Source organism: Saccopteryx leptura, chromosome 9 (genome assembly GCF_036850995.1).
Source record: "Saccopteryx leptura isolate mSacLep1 chromosome 9, mSacLep1_pri_phased_curated, whole genome shotgun sequence".
Classification (NCBI taxonomy): domain Eukaryota; kingdom Metazoa; phylum Chordata; class Mammalia; order Chiroptera; family Emballonuridae; genus Saccopteryx; species Saccopteryx leptura.
In genome coordinates this window covers 42,987,413-43,014,589 of record NC_089511.1, presented here as the reverse complement: position 1 = coordinate 43,014,589, position 27,177 = coordinate 42,987,413, and the positions used below count along the sequence as shown (strand labels likewise).

At 53.6% G+C, this 27,177-nt stretch overlaps 1 protein-coding gene across 5 annotated transcripts; it reads left to right on the top strand.

Annotated features, from left to right (window-relative positions):
* Window positions 1-585: 585 nt before the first annotated feature.
* GRAMD1A (GRAM domain containing 1A) lies at window positions 586-25,936 on the top strand. Of its 5 annotated transcripts, none has more exons than XM_066348222.1 (20): window positions 586-735; window positions 1,505-1,824; window positions 11,765-11,975; window positions 12,063-12,083; window positions 12,526-12,610; window positions 12,747-12,850; window positions 12,929-13,024; window positions 13,812-13,892; window positions 17,368-17,480; window positions 17,628-17,778; window positions 18,322-18,520; window positions 19,580-19,723; window positions 20,843-20,961; window positions 21,052-21,194; window positions 21,796-21,899; window positions 21,987-22,160; window positions 22,257-22,344; window positions 23,525-23,632; window positions 23,716-23,836; window positions 25,475-25,936. In XM_066348222.1, the coding sequence occupies exons 1-20, from the start codon at window positions 601-603 to the stop codon at window positions 25,565-25,567; spliced, it is 2,610 nt and encodes an 869-aa protein (XP_066204319.1). In that variant the 5' UTR covers window positions 586-600; the 3' UTR covers window positions 25,568-25,936. The 5 variants fall into 5 exon arrangements, with proteins under 5 accessions (XP_066204319.1, XP_066204322.1, XP_066204321.1 ...); XM_066348225.1 differs by lacking the exons at window positions 586-735; window positions 1,505-1,824 and adding exons at window positions 5,974-6,153; window positions 9,506-9,573; XM_066348224.1 differs by lacking the exons at window positions 586-735; window positions 1,505-1,824 and adding exons at window positions 5,974-6,153; window positions 9,501-9,573.
* The last annotated feature ends 1,241 nt before the right edge of the window (window positions 25,937-27,177 follow it).

The following is a 27,177-nucleotide window of genomic DNA, read 5'->3' as shown; positions in this document are numbered from 1 at the left end:
GTTCTCCAGATGGGTGAGTGGGGGTCACGGGGTTCATCTTATTGTTACACTTTGTAACTCACATTTATGGTACAGACATACTTTAGTATGTGTTGATTATTATGTAAAAAAAAAAAAAAAAGGAAAAATCAGAGAAGTGCCTGGACTGAGCCAGGGGGAACCCTGGCTTCTCCAGGTCAGGTGCAGGAGACAGGGCTGTGCATAAAAGAGAGGTGGGGGGAGAGCCAGAAACTCCGGCCTTCTGGAAGCTGTGAGAACCTCCCAGAAGGAAGAGGGGGCTCCCAGGTTCCAGCTTCTGAGAACAGGGAAGGAAGCTGAGAAGTGGAAAGTTTGCCGGATTTGACCACCTGGGGGATCCCTAGGCTTGGAGGAGCAGTTCTGGGAAAGTAAGTAGTGGGAGAGAAGCCAGGCTGGGGCGCGCGGGCGGCCAGCCAGCAGGGGGATGGCTCAGGAGAGGCCTAGGGTGAAGACAGACCCTTCCTCAACAGGGCAGTCAAGAGGGAAAGGCGGGACAGCCCACTTCAGCCTCCTGTACGGTGTAAACACCCCCACCCCCACTTTGTCTTTTCTCCCAGCTGGCCAGAGGGGAACACGACTCCGATGACATGCTATTCCGACTGGCAAGGTCATGACTCTCTGCCCCAGCCAGGACTCCTGAGAGGAGGGGAGGGCTTATCCTCTTGCCCTTACCCTGGAAGTCCAAACCGTGTGAGGACAGGAGGTAGAAGCCATAAGGTAGGGGTATTTGGGTGTCTGGAAAGGACCCTGGGGTCCAGGCCTAGCCCATAAGAGTGAGAGTCTTCCCTGAACCAGGGGAAACCCTCTCTGGGTCCCCCATGTTCTCCTTCCCTATGCTTTGGCAGCTAGGTGCCAAGAACCCTTGCTGTGTGGACAGAGACACTGATCCTCAGACCCAGACAGCCTCCAATATCACAGCTGCAACCACAGGAACTGGCCTGGCTTCCTCTCATCTGAGGAGGCCGAAGAGCAGGCCGGCCACCCTCCGACTGTTTGTCCTGGGAGGGGCAATTGCTGAGCAAACAGGGAAGGGAAATCCTGGATTCTGCCGCTCTTGATCAGCCGTTACCCAGGCCTGGCCCCTTCCTGGCCCCGTGTGTGGAAGGGAGTTGGGCGGTGGGTTTATAGAAAACCAAGGGCGTAGCCTTGGTGAATACTCAGGAAAATATAAAGCCTGGACCCGAACAGGTTTCATGAACCTTTACTGACCACTTACTGTGTGCTGGGCCCTAGGCCAAGGGCTCCGTATGTCAGGGCTCTCTGACATTGCTTAGCCACCCTGGGATGTCAGCATCAGGACCTTTAGTTTTCAGAAAAGGAAACTGAGGCTTAGGGTCATGAAGGGAGGATACTGGCAGAGGTAGGAATCCTACCCAAACCTCTCTGACCCCACACAGGGCTCTCTGCTCCTCAGCTCATCTCCCTTTTTGGGTGGGGCCAGAGCTGGGGCAGGAGCTTTCCCCTTCACCTCTCTTTTCTCTCCTAGAAACTGCACCTGCTACCCAAGACCCCTAATCAAGCAGGCAGAGCCTTCTCCATGGCTGAGCTCTTGTCCCTGCTGCCTGAGGCACCCCTGCAGACCCAGGGTCATGCCCAGGACTCACTTCTCCCCCCAGCTGAGTGGCAGAGCCAGCAGCCACAAGGTGGCAGAGCTGAGGGTCTGGCCCCTGAGCCCTGGAGGCTCCTGGAGGTGCCCTCCATTGAGATAACGCCATCCAGTGATGGAGAGTCACCCCATTGCACCCCGACAGCCCGGCGCCTACAGCTGCCGAGGACTCCAGACCTGGAGAGTCTGCACCAGGACAGGTAAGACTTAGGTGGTGGGACCAGAAAGAGTTTTTCTCTTTCTAGGGGCTCATGTTCAAGAGTGGGTTTCCTGTGGCTGTCACTGCCCAGGTAGGGAGCTGAAGTTCAGTTAGAATTGTGGCCTTAGCCTGACTAGAAGTTGTAAAATAGATGCACAAACAAAAACCTGCATCTGGGAGTATGAACTGGGACAAGCACGTCTGTGCTCAGCTGAGCAGTGCTTATAAAACTGGAGATGGACAACCCCTCCGACCCAGTGATGAGCTCAGTGATTTTCAAACTGTGGGTCATGACCCATTTAAGAACCATGAAATCAGTGTAGGGTGTTACAATCAGCGCTTTTCCCCAAACCGAACTATAATAGAATTGAAAATAATATGGTGTATGAGGCATAGTGAATAAGTGTGGTTTCCTGCAATTTTTGTGACATTACATATATTTCTGAGTGTGTACTGGAAGCCAATATAAAATCTATTTCCTGCTACAGTTCACAGGCAAAAAAAAATTTTTTTTTAAATTTAAACAAAACTGCTGCAAAGAAACACTACTTCTGGCATAAGTAGACAGGAACTGGGAGGTTCAAGGGCACAGGGGAAAACAGGAAAGAACTCTTTGGCCCTGAAGAGAAATATCCACTGTGATTTCTTCCAACAATGAACACTTGATTAAAGTTTATGAAGTAGAGCACTGTGTGTCAAAATGGAGAAATCTCAGAAACAATGATGATGGAGAAAGCAGGTTGTAAAATGATACACGAGGAGCCTAATTGCATAGCTTCTTAAGACACTGAAAATAGTACATAATACATTGTGGGTGCATGCATCCCTATGGAGAAAAATTGATGGAAAATACACAGGAAGAACAAACACCAACTTCTGGGCAGTGTGTACTTGGGGGCAGAGGCAGAAAACAGGAGAGGGATCTGGGCCTTTGATTGTAACTCTAATCATTTATTTATTTTTAAAAAAGAAAGATCTGAAGTAAAAAATGGCAAAATGTCCACATCAGTTACATTTGGCTGGTGGGGATATAGACAACCGTTATATTTTTTCTTGTTTGACATTCCCTAATGAAAAATGTTTAAGTATTTATTTCTTTTTTTTTTTTTTTTCTGAAGCTGGAAACAGGGAGAGACAGTCAGACAGACTCCCGCATGCGCCCGACCGGGATCCACCCGGCACGCCCACCAGGGGCGATGCTCTGCCCTCCAGGGGGCGATGCTCTGCCCATCCTGGGCGTCGCCATGCTGCGACCAGAGCCACTCTAGCGCCTGGGGCAGAGGCCACAGAGCCATCCCCAGCGCCCGGGCCATCTTTGCTCCAATGGAGCCTTGGCTGCGGGAGGGGAAGAGAGAGACAGAGAGGGAAAGCGCGGCGGAGGGGTGGAGAAGCAAATGGGCGCTTCTCCTGTGTGCCCTGGCCGGGAATCGAACCCGGGTCCTCCGCACGCTAGGCCGACGCTCTACCGCTGAGCCAACCGGCCAGGGCTTGTTTAAGTATTTCAAAAGAAGAAACAGGCAAAAAGAGTAGTGACACAGAGTGAGATGGTGGAAGGAAGGCCTCTCTCTGAGGGTGAGAGGTAGGGAAGGGAAGAACCCGGGAAGAGCTTGCAAGCAGAGGGAACAGCAAGTGCAAAGGCCCCTGGGCAGGATTGCACCTAGTGAGAGAAATAGCAGGAAAGCTAAGGGCTGAAGGCAGTGGTGGGATTCAGCAGTCCGCAGGTATGAACCGATACCTAATTTTTTGTTGAGTTAAATGAATCGGTTGCTAAAATGGCACTTGTGGCCCTGGCTGGTTGGCTCAGCATTAGAACGTCGGCCCGACGTGTGGAAGTCCCGGGTTCGATTCCCAGCCAGGATACACAGGAGAAGCGCCCATATGCTTCTCCACCCTTCCCCCTTCTTTCTCTCTCTTTCTTCCCCTCCTGCAGCCAAGGCTCCACTGGAGCAAAGTTGGCCTGGGTGCTAAGGATGGCTCCATGGCCTCTGCCTCAGGCGCTAGAATGGCTCTGATTGCAGCAGAGAAACGCCCCAGAGGGGCTGAGCATTGCCCCCTGGCGGGCATGCCGGGTAGATCCCCGTTGGGTGCATGCGGAAGTCTGTCTGTCTGCCTCTCTCCCCCTTTTCACTTCGGAAAAATACAAAAAAAAATGGCACTTGTAGTCAGGGTTCTCTCTAAGGCGGATATCTGTGCAGACGCCAAATGTGGAAATCACATTTACATTTCTTACTTTTTTAATGTTCATCTGCACAACAGCATATTCTAAGCACCCATAGTAATGTTCATTCTGTTCATAGGTAAAAAAAATTTGATGGAACTTTGCTTCTTAATATTTATTTATTCATTTCATAAAACTTATTATACCTTTAATGAAATACTACATTTTAATTCCCTTGCGTTTGTTATTTCAGTAAACAAACATATAACATAAAGAGAAAAAGTGCCAAACAACCAGGGGGCAACAAGCTGTCATTGGAAATATCTTAAATAACAGTTTTATTGGGGTTTTTTTTGTCAGGTATTATTTAATATTTTTTCATTAATATTTTAAAACTCTTTCTTATAACATAGTTTTGTGTATCTCTTTTATTGTTCTTCAGTATTAAATGCATGAAATAAACTACCTTACAGTATATATATATTTTTATACTTAAAACGGTCAGTAGGGCAGAGAACCGGTTGTTAAATTATTTGAATCCCACCACTGGCTAGAGGGAGTGAGCAGGGGGAGACAGATTTGAAGTCAAAGCGGTGTCTTGGGCACAGAGGGGAGGGCTTCGTTTTTAGCTGGAATGAGGTGGAGCCACAGAAGGGTTCACAGGCTCCTGCCGGCAGCCTGTGGGGGCGGAATCGGTTAGGAGACTGGGGGGAAGCAGCTGTGCTGTCCCGGAGGGAGAGGATGGAGGCTGGCCAGCGTGGGGCAGTGGAGGGGAGATTTAGATTCTGAATGGATTGTGCAGGTGCAGCACACAGTCTGCTGAGATATTTGAGTGCGTGTGAGAGAAAAAGAGAGGTCATTAAAGACTGAAGTTTGGGGCCTGCCATCCACTAAAATAGAGAAGTCGAGTTGGGCTGTTTAGAGGCTGGGGTGAGGGATGGGAATGGATTGTTTTTCAAGAGGCACAGCCCATCCTGCAAGGGCGTGAGATGCAAGACTCTGAAGCTGTACGTGGAACTCATATTCTGTGTTCTCAGGCACAGGAGTCCAGGACGAATGGACTCGAGCAGCGGCCACAGAGATAGGCGCAGGTTACGGCCACAAGAGCAGCATTGCGTCCAACTCTGCAGCCTACGTGCTGGGTGCCCTGAGCCACTCACTTCCCATCTTTGAGGGCAGGTATCCCCTGCTGCTGCTCTTCCCCACACTGTCCCATGGGAAACCGCTTAATAGAGATAGTGGGATCCCCAAGGCTGAGCTGATTTACTCAAGGTCACAGCATTGATAAACGCTAGACAAACTGTTTTCTAACTTGGTCTGGCTGACCGGCTCTGAGACGGAGAGGGGTCCCAGGACTTAGGCGCTGGGACCACCAGCAGCTCAGACACCGGGCTGTTGGTAGGAGGCGGCCCAGGGGCCCCACGCCCTTCCAGCATCCGCGAAACCCACCCCACCCCCAGTGCACGACGTCCCAACACCTAGGTTTCCTAGAATCGCCATCCGCCCCCAGCTGCGCCCCACCTCTCAATCCGGGCGGGCAGGGAAAGCTTCCAGCCCGGGGCATCATTGGAGCTGAGGACCCCTTTCCAAACACCAGGGGAGAGGGTGGCAGCTGTGTCAAGGCGTTTTGTTTTAACCAAGTCGGCCTCCGTGTTCCTCTCTCTCTCTCCTTAGATGCTTGGTCTACCTCTTTCTCTTCCCCTCTCTGGCTGTCTCCATGTATCTCTGGCGTCCCCTCTCGATTTCTCGGTCTCGCTCTTTCTCCCCTTGCGCTCCCAAGTGCCTCTGTCTCTACTGCTCCCTCGGGACACCCCTCGCTGCCACCCCACCTCCCGCCATCCCTCTCCCACGTCTCCCTCTCTCCCTTGCTCCTTCTCCGCAGCCGCCTCCAGACTCTAGGCCCCGCCCCCGCCTGGGCCCGCTTCTCCCCCTCCCCCACCGCGGGCGGGGGGCGGCGCCGTGACGCGCGGGGGCGGGGGCGGGAAGGGGTGCGTGACGCTGCGGCGGCCTCCGGCAGTTTAGGCCTTTTGTGCGGGCGCCGGGGCGGGTGGGGAGGCGGCTTCGAAAGGCGAGACGGGTGTCCTGCGGGGACTCCTAACTCGGCCCAGCCCCGCTCAGCCGGCCCGGCCCTGCCCTGCGGCTGGGCGCGCCCGCCGCCGCATCCATGTTCGAGTAAGGGACCGGGCGGGGAGTGAAGGGAGGCGGGGAGGGGGGGCGCCCGGACGGGGCAGGGGATCGACGGCGACGGAGCGGAGGTCCCGGAGCCTGTGCACGTGGACCCGGCCCGGGCTGGGGAGGGGTTTCGAGGTCCTGGGGTGCCCACGGCAGCGGAGCGCGGATGGCGAGGAGGCTCCGGCCTGGCTGGTCACTGCCAGGGCGCGATGCGCCAGGTTGGCTGGGGGTCTCGGGCTGATTCTGCGGGGAGTGCGGCCTGCGGGGAGGGCTCCCGGCCTGTCTCGACCCTGCTTGGGAGAGGAGGGGAGGGGTGGGAGCGACGCTGACTCGGATCCTTGGGCCTGGGCTGGAGGCTGAGAGGGCTCACAGGCCGCGGACCCCGGGGCAGGCCCGAGAGCAGCCCCTTCATATCTGAGCTTCCTCCCACCATCCTTATCTGTCGCGAATCTTGGTCGTAGCTAGTGGGATGGGGGTTTCCGTGTGGCCGGCCCACCCCGTGCCTGACCCCCGTGGGGTCCTCCAGCACCGTTTCTGGGCCTGGTGTTTCCGATTATGAATTGTTAGGTGTTTTGAAAGTTTGTGTATGTGTGTCTCTGTTCTTAGCGTGCAGGCTGCTGTGATCCTTTTTGGCTGTGTGTGTAATTTACCTCGAATTCCATGTGTAAGTTCTCTGCATGTGTTTGGTTGTGACTCTGTAGGTGTGTGTGGCTATGACCTTCTGTGGTTATATGTGTGTAATGTATCTCATCAGACCTCTGCTGTCAGACTGGGGCTTTGGAGTATGTGTACATGTGTCTAGATTCCTAGGGTGCAGACAGCTGTGATCCTCCCTGATTTTTTTGTGTGTTTGTGTGTGTAATTTACATCTGATTCCAACTGTGGTTTTAGGTGTCATTGTAAATTGACTGTGTGTCCAGTTGTGACTGTAACGTGTGATCATGTGTCTGGGGCTCTGTGTTTGCTGCTACAACCCTCTGCCTCTAAATGCGCCTATAATTTACCTCTGAACCAAGTTCTGTGTGCACATGTCAGTTACCTCTGTGTCCAAGCATGTCTGGGGCCCTTTGGGATTGTGCATATAATTTACCTCAGTTTCCATCTTTGAGTGAAAGTTTCTGCGTGTGTCCATTTGTGGCATTGTTCTGTGTATGTGTCTGGGCTTCCATGTGTGCAGCTGGGACCCTCTGGGGATTTGTGTGTATGAAGAGCAAGTGAAACAGAGATCCCTTGTGGCTCTCGGACCCTTCCTCCTGAGGTACTCTTGACTCTCCAGGGCAATAATCATAACTGACATTGTTCTGTTACAATTTATAAAGCATGTCGCATTTGTTATTTCAATGCCTGCCCACTGTGTTGAGATATGGCTACAACCCCTGGGCCTGCATTATTCTGAGTCCACTTCTGTGCAAGTGTCAGGGTTCTCTGTCAGCGACAGTCGCTGACACTGCCATTCCTTGGCATGTTAGAGCAGGCCTCTGCCTTGTCTTCCCCACCAGATGGTGAACACCGGGAGCTGAGCTGGTCCTGTAACTTAATTTCCCTAGGTTATGCATGTGTTAGCTGGGGTCCTCTGAGACTGTCCTTTCACTGCGTGACTCTGTAACTGGGAATGCTATTTGCGTTCAGCTCTTCTCTGAGGTGTTCTTGTAGCTGTATGTGTGAATGTAACTTACCTGGGACTTTTCATGGTTTTCTGTGTTTCTGTGACCTGCAACTGCATGTGTGTGTGCATGCACATGAGTGTGTGATTAACTTCTGGGACTTTGTGGCTGTAGAACACATATAATGTGGTGGTGTGTGTGTAATTAGGCTGGGACTCGTGGTTCTGTGTGTGACCATGACATCCCTGTGGTACTACTGTTGGGGGTGGGGGTGTTAAGAAGACTTCTTGCAGTTGTAGGGAACTAGTTTGCATGTGACACTGGCTGTCGAGTTTTGCTCTTATGCACACCTCTTTGTGCATCTGCCCCTCTCTGACCAGAGGGAGGTCTGGGCCTGTTGAGGTCCAGGAAGCCAGAGGTGAGGTGTCTGCAATGGCAAAATCCCTTTCTCTTCTGAGGCCCCGCCCCCATAACGGTTCTCTAGCCACTTGGGGCTCCTCCCTTCTCTCTGCTGCAGGCTGCCTTATTGGGCAACTCAGGGCTATGTCTGCCCTTGAGCACTTCCTGTTTCTTCTGCCAAGAAGCAAGATATGGGGATTCAGGCCCTGTGCTGATCTGTGGGTGTGTGTTAGACCTGTCCTTAGATGCCCTCCCCTGACCTGCGGCTGTGGGAAAATAGGACAGGTTGGGGAGGGGTCTGCAGTTCACACCAGAGGGGAGAAGATGAGGCAGGGAGGGATGTGGTCGCCTTTCCTTCAGAACCCATCTATAGCTCACCAGAGCCCTTAGGGTGAAGCCCAAACTCCTGACCAGAGCCCACAGGGCCTGTTAGGTGGGCCTGTGCCTTCCTGTCTTCCTTCCCTAACCCTACTCTCCACCTCACTCTTCAGACCTGCCAAACTCAGCTCTGTCTCTGAACTCACTGTTCCTGCCCCTAAAACCATTTCCCCCCTCCCCTTGACAGATCTAATTTTTATCCCTGGGGCTCCGCTCAAATGTGCCCTGCACCCCAACCACCTGCTTGGTCCTCCTTTATCACTGTGGTTCTCCAACTTGAGCACGTACCAGAGTCTCCTGGACCACATCATGTCCAGGGGACATGTACGCCTGTAGTGGATCCCAGAATCTACATTTCTTACAAATTCCAGTGTTGCTAGTGCTGTTGACGTGACTACTGTCAATGAGATCATCCTCGTTTACATGTTTCCTTACTGATTGTTCCCCAAACAGAACATCAGGTCCTGTGGGCAGGGATTATACCTGGTTTGCTTACTTCTTTGTGTCCAGTGCCTGGTGCATGACAGGTGGCAGAGAGTAAATGGCTGCAGTTGGGGTCAGTTTGGGCTCCATGCATTAGGCTGAAGTGTCTTGCCATTTTTGTCAGGGTCAGCGTAGCATCTTAGAGATAGGTGTTCTGCGGCAGTGGCAGGGCCATGCACTCCATTTCAGTCTGATAGTCCCAAGTGACCAAACCAGAATGCCTTCCATGTGGTGGCTGTGTGTGCATGTGCCCTTCTCCAGACAACCCTGTGAGGTGAATACTGTTATATTCCCATTTTACTCAAGAAGAAACGGGCACACAAATGTTTAGGCACTTGCCCAAGGTTACACAGAGAAGTGGCCAAACAGGCCTGCTGTGGTTTCAGCCCTCAGAGGATTGGGCAGGTCACACACCTGGCTGACTCCAAGTTCTGGGGTGGGGGTAGGGGTGTTGGAGGGCCATTCATTCATTTTGTCCACAAGAGCAGATACTGGAGGAGCATGCAGCCAGGAACAAAACTTCCTTCCCCCTGGAGCCCACCTCCTGTGTGTGAGGGTAAGAACAAGGACAAATACAAACGGTCAGGCAGGGGACATGCGGAGAGGAGAGATGGAGAGGAAGGAGGGTTGGGAGGTGGGGAGTGTGTTTTAATAGGCGAGGGAACATGTCTTGGAAATGTGACGTGTCTGTTGAGCAGAGACCTGAAGGAGGTGAGGGAGCCCCGCAGACATTGAGGAGGAAGGGCATTTGGGCAGAAGGAACAGTCAAGGCAGGAGCTGGAGAAGAGTGAGCAAGGGGGCACTGAGAGCGCCCACCCTGAGTGAGGGACAGCGGGGGAAGGGCTTACCAGGAAGGCCCTGACCTGACTGGTTCACAGGCTCACTCTGGCTGCGTGAGGGGGGCAGGAACGGAGCAGAGAGACCTTGGGACAAAGTGGCTTTGATGGTCTAAGAGGAGTGGTGGTGGTCCAGCTCACCATCTGTTTTGTTTATTTCTACAAATTCCTTGCACAAGTATGGCATGAATGCCTACCTGGGGCCCTGTCCTGAGCAACTCTAGGGACAGGTGAGTGACCAAGACCACAGGGAGCTTACAGATCTGTGGGGGAAATGGAGTTGTCACCGAACAGTGACAGCACAGAGTAGTCAGGGCTGGAATGAGGGAACCCTAGGCAGTGATGAGAGCTGAGGTGGGAGCTGTGAGGACCCACAGGAGCAGGGTGCAGTGTCCAGGAGTGGGGAGATATGGAGCAAGAGACCTGAACGACACGTAAGAACTTGTGGCAAAAAAAGGACAGGCTGGGCAAAGGGAAGAACATGTGCTAAAGTTTGGAGGCTAGAGAGAGCCCCAAAGTTCAAAGAGCCCAAATGGTTGAGGTACTGGTACTCCTACCTCCTCCCAGGGGAGATCGAGCCCCCCATGTTGGAGTCCTGCTCTGAATTAAACCGTTGGCAGGTAGTTTGCTGTTTGGGGCTTCGGTTCATTCCCCTGTGAAGGGGGTGGTAATAGTATCAAATGTACAGAATTATATGAGGAACAGTACAATTCATATGCAGAACTTGCCACGATATTGGGTCCTGATAGAACGTCAACAAGTGTCCCCTTAATGTTTCCCAGACTAAGTCCACAGCCCTGTGACAGTTTGTGTTTATTCAGTCTGAAAGTTCTGCTTGTTCTGGGGCTGCCTCCCAGCAGCAGGCCTAGTCCCCAAGGCGGGAACCATACCTGGTCCCTGCTGCTCCCAGCGCTAGGCAGCGCACGGATTTTCATGTACTCACCAGTGTGTATTCAGAGTTCACTCTGCCAGGTACAGTTTTGGGTGCTGGGTTCGCGGTGGCAACCAGGACTCCCTTAAGTTCGTAGTCTAGGGCAGAGTGAACAAACTGAACAGGCGGTTAGGGTATGTTGAGAGAGTGTGCGTGATGCTGGGCCACCAGGGGAAGAAAGAATTGAAAGAATAAGACAGCTGCTTGTTCTGGGGCTGCAGAGGGACACAGGCGCAGGGAAGAGAGGTGATGAGGAACTGTACTTGGTGGGCTTAAGGGACAGAAGGAGGCCGAGGGAGTGACAGGGACTACCGAGGGCATTGGATACCAAGGTAAGGACTTTGCTTTTAGCTGAATTGAGGTACAGCCTGGTGAGGACTTAAGCAGAAAGTTCCTGACCTGACTTGACTCTCGTTCATAGGCCCCTGCTGGCCGCGTGTGGGGAGCGGATCGTAGGGGCTGCTGGTGTGCAGGAGGCCGAGGGTGGAGGCTGGGCCAGGGCACAGGAGCAGGGGAAGTGGGCATAATAGAAATCTTGGAAATAGATTTTTGGAGGTCGACTAGGTGGGACTTGCTAAAGGAAATAGGGTAAGCAAGCGAAAAAATAAGATGCTTAGGTTTTTAGCTCAAGCAGCTGAATGGAAAGTGGCTGCTCAGTAAGTATTCATTGTATGAATGACTAATAAGCTAATTAAAAAACCAGCAAGCATACTGAGAGCTCATGGTATGCCAGGCTTTGTTAGAAGCGCTGTTCATGTATTGGTTCACTGAGTCCTCCAGACAACCAGGTGAGGACATGTATTTCTCACCCCAGGTCACAAATGAAGTAACGGGTACAGAGAGTTAGGGAACCTGCTCTGGGCCATGCTGCTAGGAAGTGGAGTGGAGCGGAGTGGATGGGTAGGCCTTCCAAGATAGGCCTGTCTACACACCCCGGCCTATGTTGCCCCATAACCCCTTTTTTCCTTCCTCTACCCCAGTACCACCCCCCACTCTGGCCGGAGCACGCCAAGCAGCTCCCCATCTCTCCGTAAGCGGCTGCAGCTCTTGCCTCCAAGCCGACCTCCGCCTGAGTCAGAACTAGGCACCATGGTGGAGAAGGGGTCAGATAGCTCCTCAGAGAAGGGTGGGGTTCCCGGGACACCCAGCACCCAGAGCCTGGGCAGCCGGAACTTCATCCGCAACAGCAAGGTTGGTGCAGGCCCAGGAGGGGTGGGGAGAAGGGTGGGAGGCGGAGCATCCAGGAGCTTGTTCTGATTCCACTCCTTTCTCTTGCAGAAGATGCAAAGCTGGTACAGTGTAAGTATTGGGTGGGGGACTTACTGGAGGGTGAGAGGGAGGGGGATGGCAGTCAAGAAGGGGGTGCTGGAGTCAGCAGAGCTCAGGTCACACTTGTGTAGCGACTTATGTGCTGTATGACCTTGAGTGATTTGCTTAACCTCTCTGGGCCCCCTCTCCTTGAGAAATAGTGCCAACCTCACAACGCTGAAGGGAACTTCCACTGAGTCAGTGATGCTGATGGGTTTATGATATAGGGTCTTCCTTATGTAGAAATCAATAAATAGGAGCTCTCGTAATGGTTCCTCTTGTATTATTGGTAGTGGAAGCCAGAATGAGCTAGTCTTGAAGCCTCAGAGAGCTTGTCTGGGGCAGAGGAGACTGAGAACCCTCCGGGAGCATAGTGGGTCAGAATTAGGGATGTAAACCCCATGTGGGTTCACACCTCCCAAACTTGCCCCAGATGCTGAGCCCCACATACAAACAGCGGAACGAGGACTTTCGGAAGCTGTTCAGCAAGCTCCCTGAAGCCGAACGCCTCATTGTGGGTAAGTCCTGTTGCCCACCCAGTCCTGGACCTGACCCTGAGCTCCTAGCTCTACCTCCCGACCCTCTCCACGTCGGTGCTTGCCAGAGCAGCCGTGTGACTCGGGTGTCTGCCCGTCTCTCCCCTGGCCGCCTCAGATTACTCCTGTGCCTTGCAGCGCGAGATCCTCCTCCAGGGCCGCCTCTATCTCTCCGAGAACTGGATCTGCTTCTACAGCAACATCTTCCGCTGGGAGACAACAGTGAGCCCGCAGAGGGATGAGAAGGGGCCCCCGGGCAGGCCAGGCGCTGGCCCCTCCTCACCCGCCTGTCCTTCTTAGATTTCCATCCAGTTGAAGGAAGTGACGTGCCTGAAGAAGGAAAAGACGGCCAAGCTGATCCCCAACGCCATCCAGATCTGCACGGAAAACGAGAAGGTGAGCGAGAGGACCTGCTGACAGGCCACATGGCCACTGATCTTAGTTGGCTCCTCCCTTCTCCCCCACCAAAGCTGTTTTTCCCGCACCCTGAACTGCGCTCAGTCTATGGCTTTGTTCTCCCTGCTCCTGCGCTGGCGCAGGCTCCCGTCATCTCTGACCCGGATCTCTACCAGCCTCCTGCTGTCTCAGTCCCTGCGCTCTGTCCCCTCACACAGCTGCTTGGAGATAGGAGTAATAGTAAAATTCTTCCCTCCCCCGTAGCTACAACTCAGATGTCCCTTCCCTGACACTCCATTCTATTCTTGTGATATTGCCTCATGGTCCCAAGATGGCTGCCTCACACCAATGGTCCAGACAGGAAGGGAGAATGAAATGTGAATTGTGGCCAGAGCGCGCGCACACACACACTCTTCACAGCAGAATTCCCTTTGTGTTTTATTGGCAAAAAGATCACTTTACCACCCTAGTGGGCAGAGAAGACTGGGAAAGTGCCCTGAGCTTCCCCCATTGTAGCCCAGTCACTCTGCATCTGAAGACGTGCTTGTCTTCTGTCCTGGACTGTGAGCTCTGGGGACAGGGACAGGGATCGTCTCCTCAGCACAGGGACCCCAGCGTTCAGTACCGGGTTGGGCACAGGATAAACATTTTGTGGAATGAATGAAGGGATGAATGAGTGGATGCCCATCAGGGTGGAGATCAGGAACAGAGCTGGATGGGGATGGAGCTTCCCCTCCATCCTCCATGTCTCTCCCACACCCCCATCAGACTCCTCTCTCTCCTGCAGCATTTCTTTACCTCCTTCGGAGCCCGGGACCGCTGCTTCCTGCTCATCTTCCGCCTCTGGCAGAATGCGCTGCTTGAAAAGGTGGGCCTGGATGAGGCCTAGGCAGGGGGCTTAAGAGGTGGCCAGGAGGGACTGGGGAGCCAGGGATGCCCGAACGGAAGCACTGCCGAGCTCTTCTCCACGGATGTCTGGCCCACCCTGTCAGCAGCAGCTTCCTCCATAGGCCCCCCAAGGGGCCACTGTGGGCTCTAGTACCAGCTAGAAAATGTATTGCTGCCCACTAGAAATAGGTATCCATGCCCTTTCGTCACCATAAGGTGTCTTGTATATGTGGTAGCAAAATCTGATCTGAGCTAAGAACATGGGTATTTATCATGTACGTCAGCACTGCATATAGGACTTCTTGCTGTGGTGGAAGTGTTCTCTGTCCCTGCTGTCCAGCCAAGTGGCCGCTGGCTACAGGTGCCTATTGAACTCTTGAAAAGTAGCTAGTATGATTGAGGATCTACATTTTTAGTATATTGTAATTTTAATTAATTTAAACTTAAATTGCTATGCATGCCTCTTGTATAGCACAGGTCTATATCTCTGTGACTATTCATGTAGTTCAGGACAAAAAGTTAATAATGTGCACGACTGGGGTAAATCTTAGGTATAATTCAATATATAGTATCCAATGTAAAATATACCAGTGATTCTCAAATTTTATAGTTTCAGGAACCCTTTACACTCCTTAAAATAATTGTAGACTCCAAAGAGCATTGGTGTAAGTGGGTTAGATCTGTCGATATTTACTGTATTAGAAATTGAGCCCTGGCCGGTTGGCTCAGCGGTAGAGCGTCGGCCTAGCGTGCGGAGGACCCGGGTTCGATTCCCGGCCAGGGCACATAGGAGAAGCGCCCATTTGCTTCTCCACCCCTCCGCCGCGCCTTCCTCTCTGTCTCTCTCTTCCCCTCCCGCAGCCAAGGCTCCATTGGAGCAAAGATGGCCCGGGCGCTGGGGATGGCTCTGTGGCCTCTGCCCCAGGCGCTAGAGTGGCTCTGGTCGCAATATGGCGACGCCCAGGATGGTCGCAACATGGCGACGCCCAGGATGGGCAGAGCATCGGCCCCTGGTGGGCAGAGCGTCGCCCCATGGTGGGCGTGCCGGGTGGATCCCGGTCGGGCGCATGCGGGAGTCTGTCTGACTGTCTCTCCCTGTTTCCAGCTTCAGAAAAGAAAATGCAAAAAAAAAAAAAAAAAAAAAAAAAAAAGAAATTGAAACTAGGAAGTTTTAAACATAGAATACCCAAGCACACGTTGCATTAGCCACCAGAAAAATGACAGGGTTGCCTGTCATGTCACCTCTGGAAAACTCCACCATATACTCATGGGAGAACAAAAGATAAGAAAATAAGTAACATACTAGGAGTAATACTTACCATACTTAGAAAAATAATTTTTACCTCATGGACCCCTGAAAGCGTCTAGGGGACCCTCCAAAATCTTTGGACCACATCCTGAGAACCTCTGGCATACACTGCACTGAATACTAAGTGTAATGTATTTAGTTATTACTATTGATGCTATATTCCAGCATATAGTGCCGGCATTGCATTATCTTTCTTAAACCCCAAATCTTAATTTTGAATCATGTCTTGCCCCAAAGGTTTTGAGTAAGGGATTTTAGACTTTTACTTACTACAGTCTGGTAGCCCATTGACTGCTAGCTTGGAGCAGGCTCTCCGGGAATGCCCACTCTGGTGGCATAGGTTTACGTAGGATGCATTTGGCTGCAAGTGATTGAAATGCCAGCAAGACAATGGTTTGAACAAACAGATGCTGAATTACACTTACAGTGTTACTAAGTGCCAGGCACTGATCTGAGCATTACGTGAATTAACTCATTTAATCTTCACAACTACCCTATGAGGCAGTATGGGTCTTATCTTGATTTCACCAGTGAGGTGCGGAGGGACAGACCTGCCCCTGGTCACATGGGCTTTTATGTGGCAGAGCTGGGTTCTGACCTGATGCAGGCATGTTCTGCACTTCACTTGGCTACTGTGTCACATGGATGCTCATATAACAAGAGGTCAGGAGGCAGGTGGTCCAGGGTGAATTTGAAGGCTTCCCTATGTCATCAAGGACCCAAGCGCTTGCTCATTTTTCCACACTGTCATCTTCCATGTATTGATGTTTTGTTCACATGCTTGTTGCCTCGTGGTTACAAGGGGGCTGCTACTGTTCCAAGCATCCGGCCCTCGTATAAGTGTCCCAAGTGTGAAGGAGGAAAGGGGTAGATAGAAAGTGGAATTTCCTTTATCAGGAAGGAAAAGCCTTTAGCAGATACCTCTCTGCATTTCTTTGACTAGAACTGTGTCACATGACTGCCTTCTGTCACAAAACAAGTTGGGTGTGTGGCAGTGGAAAGATGAATGGGCTGGAGAAGATTTTCACCCCAAACAAATCAGAGTTCTGCTGGCAGGGAGGCAGGGTAGCTAGATGTCAGGTTGGCATGGGCACTGCCTGCCGCTGCTGGCCTGTAGCACCTCAGGCCCACCCCCACTCCTCCAGCAGTGCTGTGTTCATGGCCTCTCCTCTCACAGGGCAGCTCCAGCTATAGCCATTCGGGGCAGGAGTGCTAGCGCAGGAGCCCGAGAGGGATGGTGTGGCGTCAGATTCTGCAAGGAGAGCAAGGGCAGAGGAGGGCTCAAAGCTCGGGGCCGGAGCCAGATTGCCAGGGTTGGCATTCCATCCCCACCACCTAGGAGCTGAGTGACGGGGGTGGGGAGCGTAAGTCACTGAACCCCACTGGTTAGATGGGGACTCTGCCTATTTCATACGAGCCCGAGTTGGGCTCAGAATAAGTGCTCAGCAGTGTCATCTTGATGAGTCAGGGTTTCCAGTGGTTAGCGCGGGGTGCTAGACCAGCCCCTGGGATCACATCTTCGCTCTGCCAGTTGGGCACCTCTTTACCTCAGTATCATTGTCTTAAAATATTAGCACCAACTTTACAGAGTTGTTTTAAAGACTCTGAGTTGGCTTGTGGTGGGATTAGAATAATGCCTAGTGTATGGTAACAACTCAGTGAGTGTCTGCTGCTATCATTATTACTGTTATTGCTATTTCATCATTGTCACCCACCCCTTCTGGCCACGGGTAGCTGAAAGACCAGGATTCCTGAAAACACTAGAGAAATGCCTGGGGACAGGACAGTATGGCGGGTAGGAGCAGAGGTTATGGAGGCTGGCTAGGTTTGAATCCCCGAGTTGCCTCTAGTCACTCTTGTGACCTTAAGCACATGACTTCTTCCTGGGCTTTGTATTCTCTTCTGTAAACCTGAGACCATTATTAACCTGTAGCTGTGAGAGTATTGTGAAAACCTGAGGGGAAAAGCCCTCAGCATACTGGCTTCTCCCCACTGGGCTACCATGGAGTGTGAGATCTGGGACGGGAGACCATGCTGCCCCCATGTGGGCACTGGGGGAACTGCTGGAGCTGGTGGGGGCTGGAGTGGGAAGGGCTCTGGCCTGGGTGAGGTGGAGGCCAACACCACCCATGTCCTGCCTGCCCAGACGCTGAGTCCCCGTGAGCTCTGGCACCTGGTGCATCAGTGCTATGGCTCAGAGCTGGGCCTCACCAGCGAGGATGAGGACTATGTCTGCCCCTTGCAGCTGAACGGTCTAGGGTGAGTCAACGGTTTTGACAGCTGGTTCCTGGGGTCGGGGGAGACAGGAGCGCCTGCGTGCAGAACTCCTGGATTCCTGGGTGGACTGAGATAGGTGTATGGGGTCTTAAGGATATAGTGATCCCACACCTTCCCTTTCAACTGCAGGAGCCCCAAGGAAGTGGGAGATGTGATTGCCCTGAGTGACATCACCCCCTCAGGGGCAGCTGACCGCAGCCAGGAGCCAAGCCCAGTGGGTTCGCGCCGTGGTCGCATCACCCCCAACCTTTCCCGAGCCAGCAGTGATGCAGACCACGGGGTAAGCAGGAAGGCGCTGCGGGGAAGAGGCAGAGGAAGGCTAGAGGTGGTATTGGGGGGAGAGACAGATTCCAGGGCACGAGGGAGGGCATGGTCAGAGGGACTGAGAGGTAGATGGAGGGGTCAGGGGGTAGAGGGAGGGAGAGGACGGAGCTGGGGAGATGGGCAAGGAAAATAGAGACAGGGAATAAGAGAGGCAAAGGGAGGACAGATGGAAAGCGTGAGAGACAGAAGAGGTAGGAGAGGGAGGGATGGATGGATGGATGGATGGATGGATGAGGAGGACACAGGCAAGGCATAGACAGGACAGATGTAAGAAAGTTTATGGCCCAGGCATCCAGGACAAGCCTGGAAGGGGCGGAGAGGAGCCCTCATGTGGGTGGTTGAGGTCCCTCAAAACTCAGCTGGAAGCCCTCTATATACATAAGACGTCCCAGCATTGGTTTCCTTACAGTCCTGAATTCTTAAAGCCGATGTGGGCACACAGGAGGCTCTCAGGCTGGGATGGAGGTGGGACAAGGCTGGATTAAGCCATTCTATGCAGGCAGAGGAGGACAAGGAGGAGCAGCCAGACAGCCAGCCAGACGCCTCTTCCAGTCAGACAGTGACTCCGGTGGCCGAACCTCCAAGCACAGAGCCCAGCCCACCTGATGGGTCCACTTCCCTGAGCCCCTTGGACCTGCTGCCCAGCGAGGAGCTGTTGACGGACACAAGTAACTCCTCCTCGTCCACAGGGGAGGAAGGTGAGGCAGGTGGCCCAAATAATTTGTTTTCGTTGTATGTGTCAGACCTTATTCAGACTGGCTTAAGCAAGGGATTTGCTGGCTCCCTGGACTAAAAGAAATCCAGGGAGTGGGCAGGTACGGCATACAACTGGTGGTGCTGAACATCTGTGTATCTTGAGCTCTGCTTCAAAGATAGCAGGGCAGGGTGGGTAGGAGCACAGACTCTGAAGCCAGATTATTGAGGTTCAAATTCTGGCCACAGTGGATCCTAGCTATGTAACCAGGGTAAATTATTTAGCCCCTTTGGGCTTTATTTCCCTCATCTGAAAAATGGGGTTAGCAATAATAATATCCACTTCATAGGGTGGTGTTAAGAGAATTAAAGGAGTAATACACGTAAAGTGCTTGGCTAGTAAATATTGGCTATTATCTCTGTCATCATCATTTCTATTTTTCTGTGCCAACTTCATTCTATGAGGGCAGAGAAAGCCCCTGCCGTGCTCCAGACAGGCCTAGCGGGGAGAAAAAATGCTTTTCCGTTGGTTGCGCTAAAAGCTCTAGGGTTGGCTCCTAGTGGAGAATGAGCCAGTTCTTGAACCCATCACTCTGGCTGCTTGGGGTCACACACAACCCTCTGAACCAATCACTGTGGCTGTTTAGCCTGGCCTGGGTGTCACAGATCCCTCTGAACCAGACACTGGCTACCTGGGGTCACCCCTCTTCTGCCCCCACCCCCACCCTCGCCCAAACCAATCACTGGCCAAGAGCCACAGGCCAATGAGCCTGTGATCACTGGGAATGCAGTTGGCTGGGCCTAGGTGATTGCTCCGCCTTGAACCAATCATGGGTGGCTCTGATTGTCTGGGACCAGCACACATGCCACCTTAAAGCCACCCGTGTGGCAGAGGGGACCGTGTAGTAGGCTCTGTCACAGTGTCCACTCCAGTCTAGGAGAAGAGGGCTGCCCATCCACCCCTCAAGGCCAGGAGTGGGAGGAATGGTCACCAGAGGGAAACTGGGGAACTTCTTTGAAAGAGGAGTGCAGGTGGCTTCATTTACTGCCTTTCTGTTGCCCAGCGGACCTGGCTGCCCTGCTTCCTGACCTCTCTGGCCGTCTCCTCATCAATTCTGTCTTCCACATGGGTGCCGAGCAGCTCCAGCAGATGCTCTTCTCAGACTCCTCCTTCCTGCAGGGCTTCCTGGAGCAGTACAAGTTCACAGGTCAGGGGCGGGGGTTCCCCAGGCACAGGGGAGGGGGGAGGCCCGGCCTGGAGACCGCGGGCACTGCTGTGCAGGTCAGGTGTGGCAGGGTGCAGGGGTTAAAAGTAGCAGCATGAGACCAGAGCCTTCTGCCTTTTCCTAGCAGGGTTCCAGCCTCTCTGTGCCTCAGTTTCTTTTTTTATATAATGGGTGTATGATAATAGTACCTGCTTTATCAGGGTCTTAGGAGAGCTGAATGAGTTAATACTAGAAAAGTATCTAGAACAGCAGCTTATAGTACACATTTCATAAATATGACTTTATGGTCATACATTTAGTGCCCACTCAATGCACAGACCAGGACAGATGTGCCCCAGAATCTAGTGACAATAGATTCTCACACCAGTAAGTGTGCGTGTCAGAGGGGGGGCTGTGATCTGAGAGGTATCAGGAAAGGCTGCTGGAAGGACATGAAATTAAACTAAGGCCAGGGAGGAGCTTTTCCAGGGCAAGGGGTGGAGGCAGGGGAGAGGGACCCAGGGGCCAGCAGGGTACCTGCATAGGCCCTGAGGGTGGAGGCAGGCTCGGAGAAACCCCTTGAGGCTGGGCCCCTGCAGCCAGGTGTGGAGAGGGGAAGCCACAGCCCCAGGTGAGGGGAGGGTTGGACTGGGACCAGCAGAGGAGCTCAGGAGTCAGACAGCGGAGGGAGTATCCGGGCCCAGAGCTCTGGGGGGAGCCCAGAGGGTAGTTGGACCACCCTGAGACATGGCCCCAGAGGACAGGCAGATTTGAAGAGATGAGGCCCGTGGGGGGGAGGGACTTTCAGGAGAAGGTGTTCAGGAGACCCCAGGGCCTGAGGAAGACTGGTACAGAGGAAGATGGCGGTGCAGGAATGGATGAGACACCCAGGAGTGGTGGGAAGTGTAGGGAGGGGAGATGTTCCAGCTCTAAGTATCATCAACATCTAGACTTTTAGGTGTGTCAGGAGTATGGGGTGGGCACCAAGGCAGGGAAGTGGAGGAAGCCTGGGTTTGGGGCAAGGCCCCAGGCAACTGGAACCTTCTAAAAGGCGGAGTCTCCTGCAGCCTTTGGGCAAAGGGCTGGAGAATGGTCTCCTCATTCTGCTTTTCCCTGCCCCAGATGTGACCTTGAGCCCCTGGAGTGGGGACAGCAAGTGCCATCAGCGCCGAGTGCTGACCTACACCATTCCCATCAGCAACCCGTTGGGTCCCAAGAGCGCCTCAGTGGTAGAGACACAGGTGAGCAGGCAGGGTGTCCAGCCAGGTGGGATGGCCAGGTGGTGTGGCCAGGTGGGGCAGCCCGGACTCTCCTCTCCCTTGTCCCTGCAGACGCTGTTCCGGCATGGCCCGCAGGCGGGCGGGTGTGTGGTGGACTCGGAGGTGCTGACGCAGGGCATCCCTTACCAGGACTACTTCTACACTGCCCACCGCTACTGCATCCTGGGCCTTGCCCGGAACAAGTCCCGTCTCCGGTGAGCAGCTGCCTCCACCTGATGCCCTAGTGGTCCAAGGGACCCTGCCCGACACTCCCAGCCAAAGGTAGCAGCAGAATGTTGGTTGCTACCCTGACAAGCAGAAGTGTTGGTCCCTAAGGCACCGGGAATACCTTAGGAGGTGTTTGGCCGAAGCCTCTGAAAGGATGGAGATGCATTGACCAGGATGGGGAAGATGGGGTAGAGTAGGCTTGGGGGAAGATCAGGAGCTCATCTGGGGACGTGTCAAACTGTCTTAGACCCCCATGTGGAATTGCATGCAGCAGCAAGACGGAAGGGGTTAGGCGAGGTGTGTATTAAGCCTCCAGAGTGGGTGGGCAGTAATGAAGCGGCACTTACAGACGGATGGGAGGCTAGCCAGGGTAGTGGGAGTGGACAGAGGAGGGGTTTCAGGCTGACTGGCCGGCACTTTGTGTGAGCGGGGATCACAGGGAAGCCATGGGTGGGTGGCAGGAGTGCATCTGCTTTGTCCCTGGGTTTATGGGGCCCTCTGAATTAGGGGGAGAAAAGCACCCCCTGGGTATGGGCCACAAGGCTGGAGTCAGACCCTGACCCCCTTCCTCCATTTCCCTAACTCTAGAGTGTCCTCTGAGATCCGCTACCGGAAGCAGCCCTGGAGCCTCGTGAAGTCTCTCATTGAGAAGAATTCATGGAGTGGCATTGAGGATTACTTCCACCACCTGGGTAGGGAACAGGGTTGGCCGGGGCAGGAAGGGGCCCTGGCCTGGCCGGGTGCAGACTTGTAGAACCCTCCCTCTCTTGTGTCTGCAGAGCGAGAGCTTGCCAAGGCTGAGAAGCTGTCCCTGGAGGAAGTCGGGAAAGACACCCGGGGACTGCTGTCAGGCCTGCGGAGACGGAAGAGGCCCCTGAGCTGGAGGGGTCACAGTGATGGGCCCCCACACCCAGAGCCTGACCCCTGTGCCCGAGCTGGCATGCACACCCCGGGTGCGTCCATCAGGCCTGGGCGGGGCAGGTGGAGGAGGGGGGCCCAGGTGGGTGGAGCTTGATGAGTCTGACTGACTCTGAGTTGTTTCCCCACAGGTTCCCTGAGCTCCCGCTTCTCAGAGCCATCCGTGGACCAGGGTCCCGGGACAGGCATCCCCAGTGCCCTGGTGCTCATCAGCATTGTGTGAGTAAGGAGGCCGGGCTCCGGGGTCAGACAGGCCTGGATCTGCGTTCTAGCTGTATAACCTTGGGCAGGTCCTGGGCCTCACTAGGCATCAGCTTAAGTGGGAGTGTGGGCTCACCTCATAGCAAGGATTAAAGGAGCCAATGTTTGGGATGTGCCCAGCAGAGCTCTGTGCACAGCGTACTTGCTCTGTTCATCTGGTGGGAGAGGGAGGCCCCAGGACTCTGAGACATCAGAGGGACATGACCTTATACTGGGGACAGGGAGGGCTTTCTGGAGGAACAGGTACCCAAAGGAGGCAAAATTAGGTGAACCATGAGAGGTAGGAAAGAAGCAGTTTTACTTACCCATCTCATTCATGTGTTCTGTGCCTAACCCTGAGCTAGGTGGTGCGGGGACACAGTAGTGACAGACAGCTCTGGGAGATAGTCCTGGCACCAGACCAAAGTGATAGGGAGAGCACAGGCGAGGGGACAGGGTCTGCACAGAGAAACCAGGGAGGCCATGAAGGCTTCCTCCAGGCGGGACAGGGCAGTCAGGGAGGGCTTCCTGGAACAGCAGAGAGCACCTGAGCACAGGCACGAAGGTCTGGAGGTGTGGAGGAGCAGGACGCTGAGGAAGCGAAAGTGAGACCCATGCTCCCAGCAGACCCTGCGAGGTGAGAGACAGATTGGCCACACACTCAGCCTCGCGGGGCCAGCCTCAGTTCCCCAGCAGCGGCAGGCCAGTGAGAGGCTGTGGGGCATGCTCTGCTGGGAGCTGCGGTCAGGGAGGGAGGGGTCAGCAGGATGGCTGGGCAGCTGTCATCTCTTTTCTCCCCTTTGCTGCCTCCTCAGGATCTGTGTGAGGTAGGGTCCTGCATCCTGTGCCTCCGCTCACCTCATGTCTCACCCCTGGCTGCAGCCCCTTCTCTATTCCACGTCCGTCCGTGGCTCTCCCAGTGAGAGTATCTCATTTGGCCGTCAAGGGTGTGGGCATCAGAAAGGCCTGGGTTTGAACCCTGACTTGGCTGCGTATGGGCTGTGTGACCCTAGGCGTGTCTTTCCCTTCTCTGAGTCTTAGCTTCCTCCTCTGGAGAGGGAGGTAGTCATGGTGTCCTTTCAAGGTGTGGTTGTGTGTGTGTGTGCCTGACTTCTGGGAGCATCGGTCCTGACTCCTGACCTCTGCCCCCTGCCCCCAGCCTCATCATTCTCATCGCCCTCAACGTCCTTCTCTTTTACCGCCTCTGGTCCCTGGAGAGGACGGCCCACACCTTTGAGTCCTGGCACAGTCTGACCCTGGCCAAGGAGTAAGTGGGTACCCTGAGAGGGTTGGGAGTTTGGACAGGTGCGGGGAGGCCAAGGCTCCACTCAAGCCCTGCACCCCCCACAGGAAGTTCCCCCAGACGGCCTCGGAGTGGGCGGAGGTCCTGGCCCTGCAGAAGCAGTTCCACAGCGTTGAAGTACACAAGTGGAGGCAGATCCTGCGGGCCTCGGTGGAGCTCCTAGATGAGGTATGGCCCTGGGGCTGAGGGGCCCTGCACTCAAACCCTGAGATGTGGTGGATGCCTCTGGGCCTCAGTTTCCTTCTCCGTAAAATGAGGAAGCCATTCATAGTGTCCCACCTTCCAGGGTTGCCAGAAAATCAGCAGAATGGAAGAAAGAATTTACTGGCTCTCATCCTGGGGAAGAAAGTCTAAGGGTGACTGACTTTGGGCATGGCAGGATCCACCCACTCAGTGGCAGAACGGATTAGTCTCTGTACCATCTTTTGACTCTGCTCACCCCCAGGGTTGGCTTAGTTTGGGGCATCTTCTTCCCCAGAAAGACCAAGGTGGTACCTGCAGCTCTAGGCAGACATCCAAAGGAAAGTGCTCGCTCTCACTGGCTGCTGGGGCCACATGCCCACTCCACAGCCAGTCACAAGAGCCAGGGGTAGGCAAATCTTGGTCCTTGAGTCCCTCCCTGCTTTGGAATGATTAAGGGATCACATAAGGGTAGAAGAGAGGTGGGGGTTTCACCTCCAGAAGGGTATTGCCCCATACAACCCCTTTAATTCAGGGACAGAATCTACAGAAGGCCAGGTTCAAATCTGGTGTATGCCCTTCTGCAAGTGACTTGGGGCCTTGGCTTCCTCCCTGTAAAGGGGGTAGTATTTGATGTTACCTCAAAGTTATTGTGAAGATTCAATTAGTTCACATTGGAATATTGCCAAACACTTTATGAGTGTTTGCTGTTAGTGGTGTGAGCCCAGTGCCAGGCACACAGCAGGTGCTCAATTAATAGAGTGGGTTAGCACAAATTTTAGACAGCTGGGATAAGTGCCTAATGTGGGGAGCGAGTATGGGGAGCTTGTAGGTGACAGTGAAAATTGTTCCTGGTCACTATGGGCCATAATACTGAGGTTTACTTAGGGGTCTCATTGCACCCTGAAATCATACTTCAACAGACACACTTACTCTGGGGAAGGACCATGCAGAACAGGGTGGAGGGGTTAGAAGCTGGGGCCCCATCACTCAGAGCAAGGGAGGGCAGGGCCTTCTCATCCTGAATTAAGTTCTCATTATTTTCATCTCAAATTTCTGTGGGAACAAAGTTGACTTCTCAAGTGAGCACTAACAGCAGACAGTGATGGAGATGGGGTGCTCTAAGTGCCAAAATGACCAACTGTTTTGCTTCCCAAGGCCAGCTTATGAGGGGATTCCCTTGTCCCCCATGTGACAGATAGGGATGCTGAGGAATGAGGCAGTCAGACTTGCCCAAGGTTGCACAATGGGGAATAAGAATAAAGTACATTGGGTACCCCCTGTGTGCCAGGCCCTAGCTGGTCGCACAGCAGATCCCTGCAGTTACCTGCTGCAGCAGGTATGTTACCCACCCATCTCTCAGCTGAGGTACCTGGGACGGGTAAGGTGCTTGCCAAGCTTACCCAATTAGTACAAAGCCTGGACTTAAACCCAGGTCATCTGGGCCCCTTCCATCGACTGCCTGTGAGAAGTTAAACTGGGTACAGTATGGCTCTGCTCATGTCACAGGGTGGCCCTAGCAGTGGGGATGTGGCCTCTCTGGACCTTCCCAGGTCCTCAACTACAGGATGGGGCATGACATTAGCCTCCAGTGCTCACTCCCCACCCTGCCACCCCTTCCCCCAGATGAAGTTCTCGCTGGAGAAGCTGCATCAAGGCATCACCGTCTCAGACCCTCCCTTTGACTCCCAGCCACGGCCTGATGACAGTTTCTCCTGAGGATGCCAGCCACACAGCTGTCCCCCATAATGGACAGATGGACACAGAACCTCGGTGACCACTGCTGGCACAGTGTGAGCACCAGGGACCTCCTGCCCTCCCATCCCAGTGGCCTGGCCAGGGGCCATGCAGACATGGGGACCACAGAACCAAGATGCACTTTAGACCAGCGTGTGCAAGTCCAGCTGCCATCGCCTGCCCAGCCAGGGAGCTGGCCTGCCTGGCCTTTGGCAGGCCCCCCGCTAACTTATTCTGCCCAGCTGGGGTTGTGGGGGGCACCTTTTGAGGTGCACAATCCCCTCAGCTCTGGGTTTAATGTATTATATTTATTTGGAGCTGACAGAGCCCCAATAAAGGGTTGGAAACGGCTGTGGCTATGCCTGTGGGGCCTGGGGAGTGGGATGGAGCGTCCTGTTCATGCAGCTCTCTTGCTGCAGGGAAGGGGATCTGGCCACTTTCTGGGGCCATAGTCACTGATGTGACCTGGAATTCCCTGGTATCTTACACAAGCTTTACATCATCAGGGTTTAATGCAGGGGCACTGAGGACAGACTGATGCCTGGTGGCCTGGGTTCAAATTTGATACTTAAGCAGACATAACCTGGATTCACTCAGCCTCTCAGTTTTAGTTTCCTCTTCTGTTCTGTGGGCATAAGAATAGCCATAGTCTCCCAAGGTTGTTAGAAGTGAGTTGTTCTCAAACTTAAACTGCATCAGAATCTCCCGGAGGGCAGATGGCCAGACCCACAGGCAGAGTGTGATTCAGCAGATGCGGGGTGTGCTTTCAGCAAGTTCCCAAGTGATGATGATGATTCTTGTCCAGGGACCCCACTTTGAGAACTGCTTTTTGAGGATGCAAGGCGTTAATAAATGTGGCAACTTATAATAGGGTAAGTATTCATTAATGTTACTCATGGCAGAGAAATTAAAGGGAAAAAGTAATACATGTAGTGAGCACCATGTACATACCAGGCTACATGCCATGATCTGATGTCATTTAATTCTCACAGTGGCTCCATGAGATGTAGTTAATGTGCCTGAGGTCCTTCAGCAGAGAGTCAGGACTGCAGGCCTGGCTCCTAGTAGCTCCACACTTAGATGCAAGATCCTAACTACTTCAGGACCCCACTACAGCTGGTCCAGGTGAGACCATCTGGACCCGTCTTATTAATGAGGAAAGGGGCTTAGGGGCGAAGTCTCTGGTCCAGGTAGAACCTAGATCTGCCCACTCAAACCCTGTGGTGGTTCCAGAGTGATTGATCGAAGGGTAAAGCGAGACCTTTGACATGTCAGTGAGGCTGTAAGAGTTTTTGTAATGAATAGCTTGGGGCAGAGGCCTGGAGGAGGGGTTGGACAGAAGCAGGGTGGACCACAGGTGGGGAGCAGAGTCAGCGTCTTCTATCCTGTACTATATGGTCATGCCAGGTTATCCACTCTGAATCTCAGTATCTAAAGTGGGCATAATGGTAAACCGCCCCCCACCCCTTGTAGGAAGAATTAGATGAGTTAGTTAAGTGCATAGAGCAGCACCAAGCCCATCATAGCAGGTACTCAGAGAACACGAGCTTGTGGGGCTAGCAGTAGGTGCCCCTGTCCAGTGCCTGAGGCCT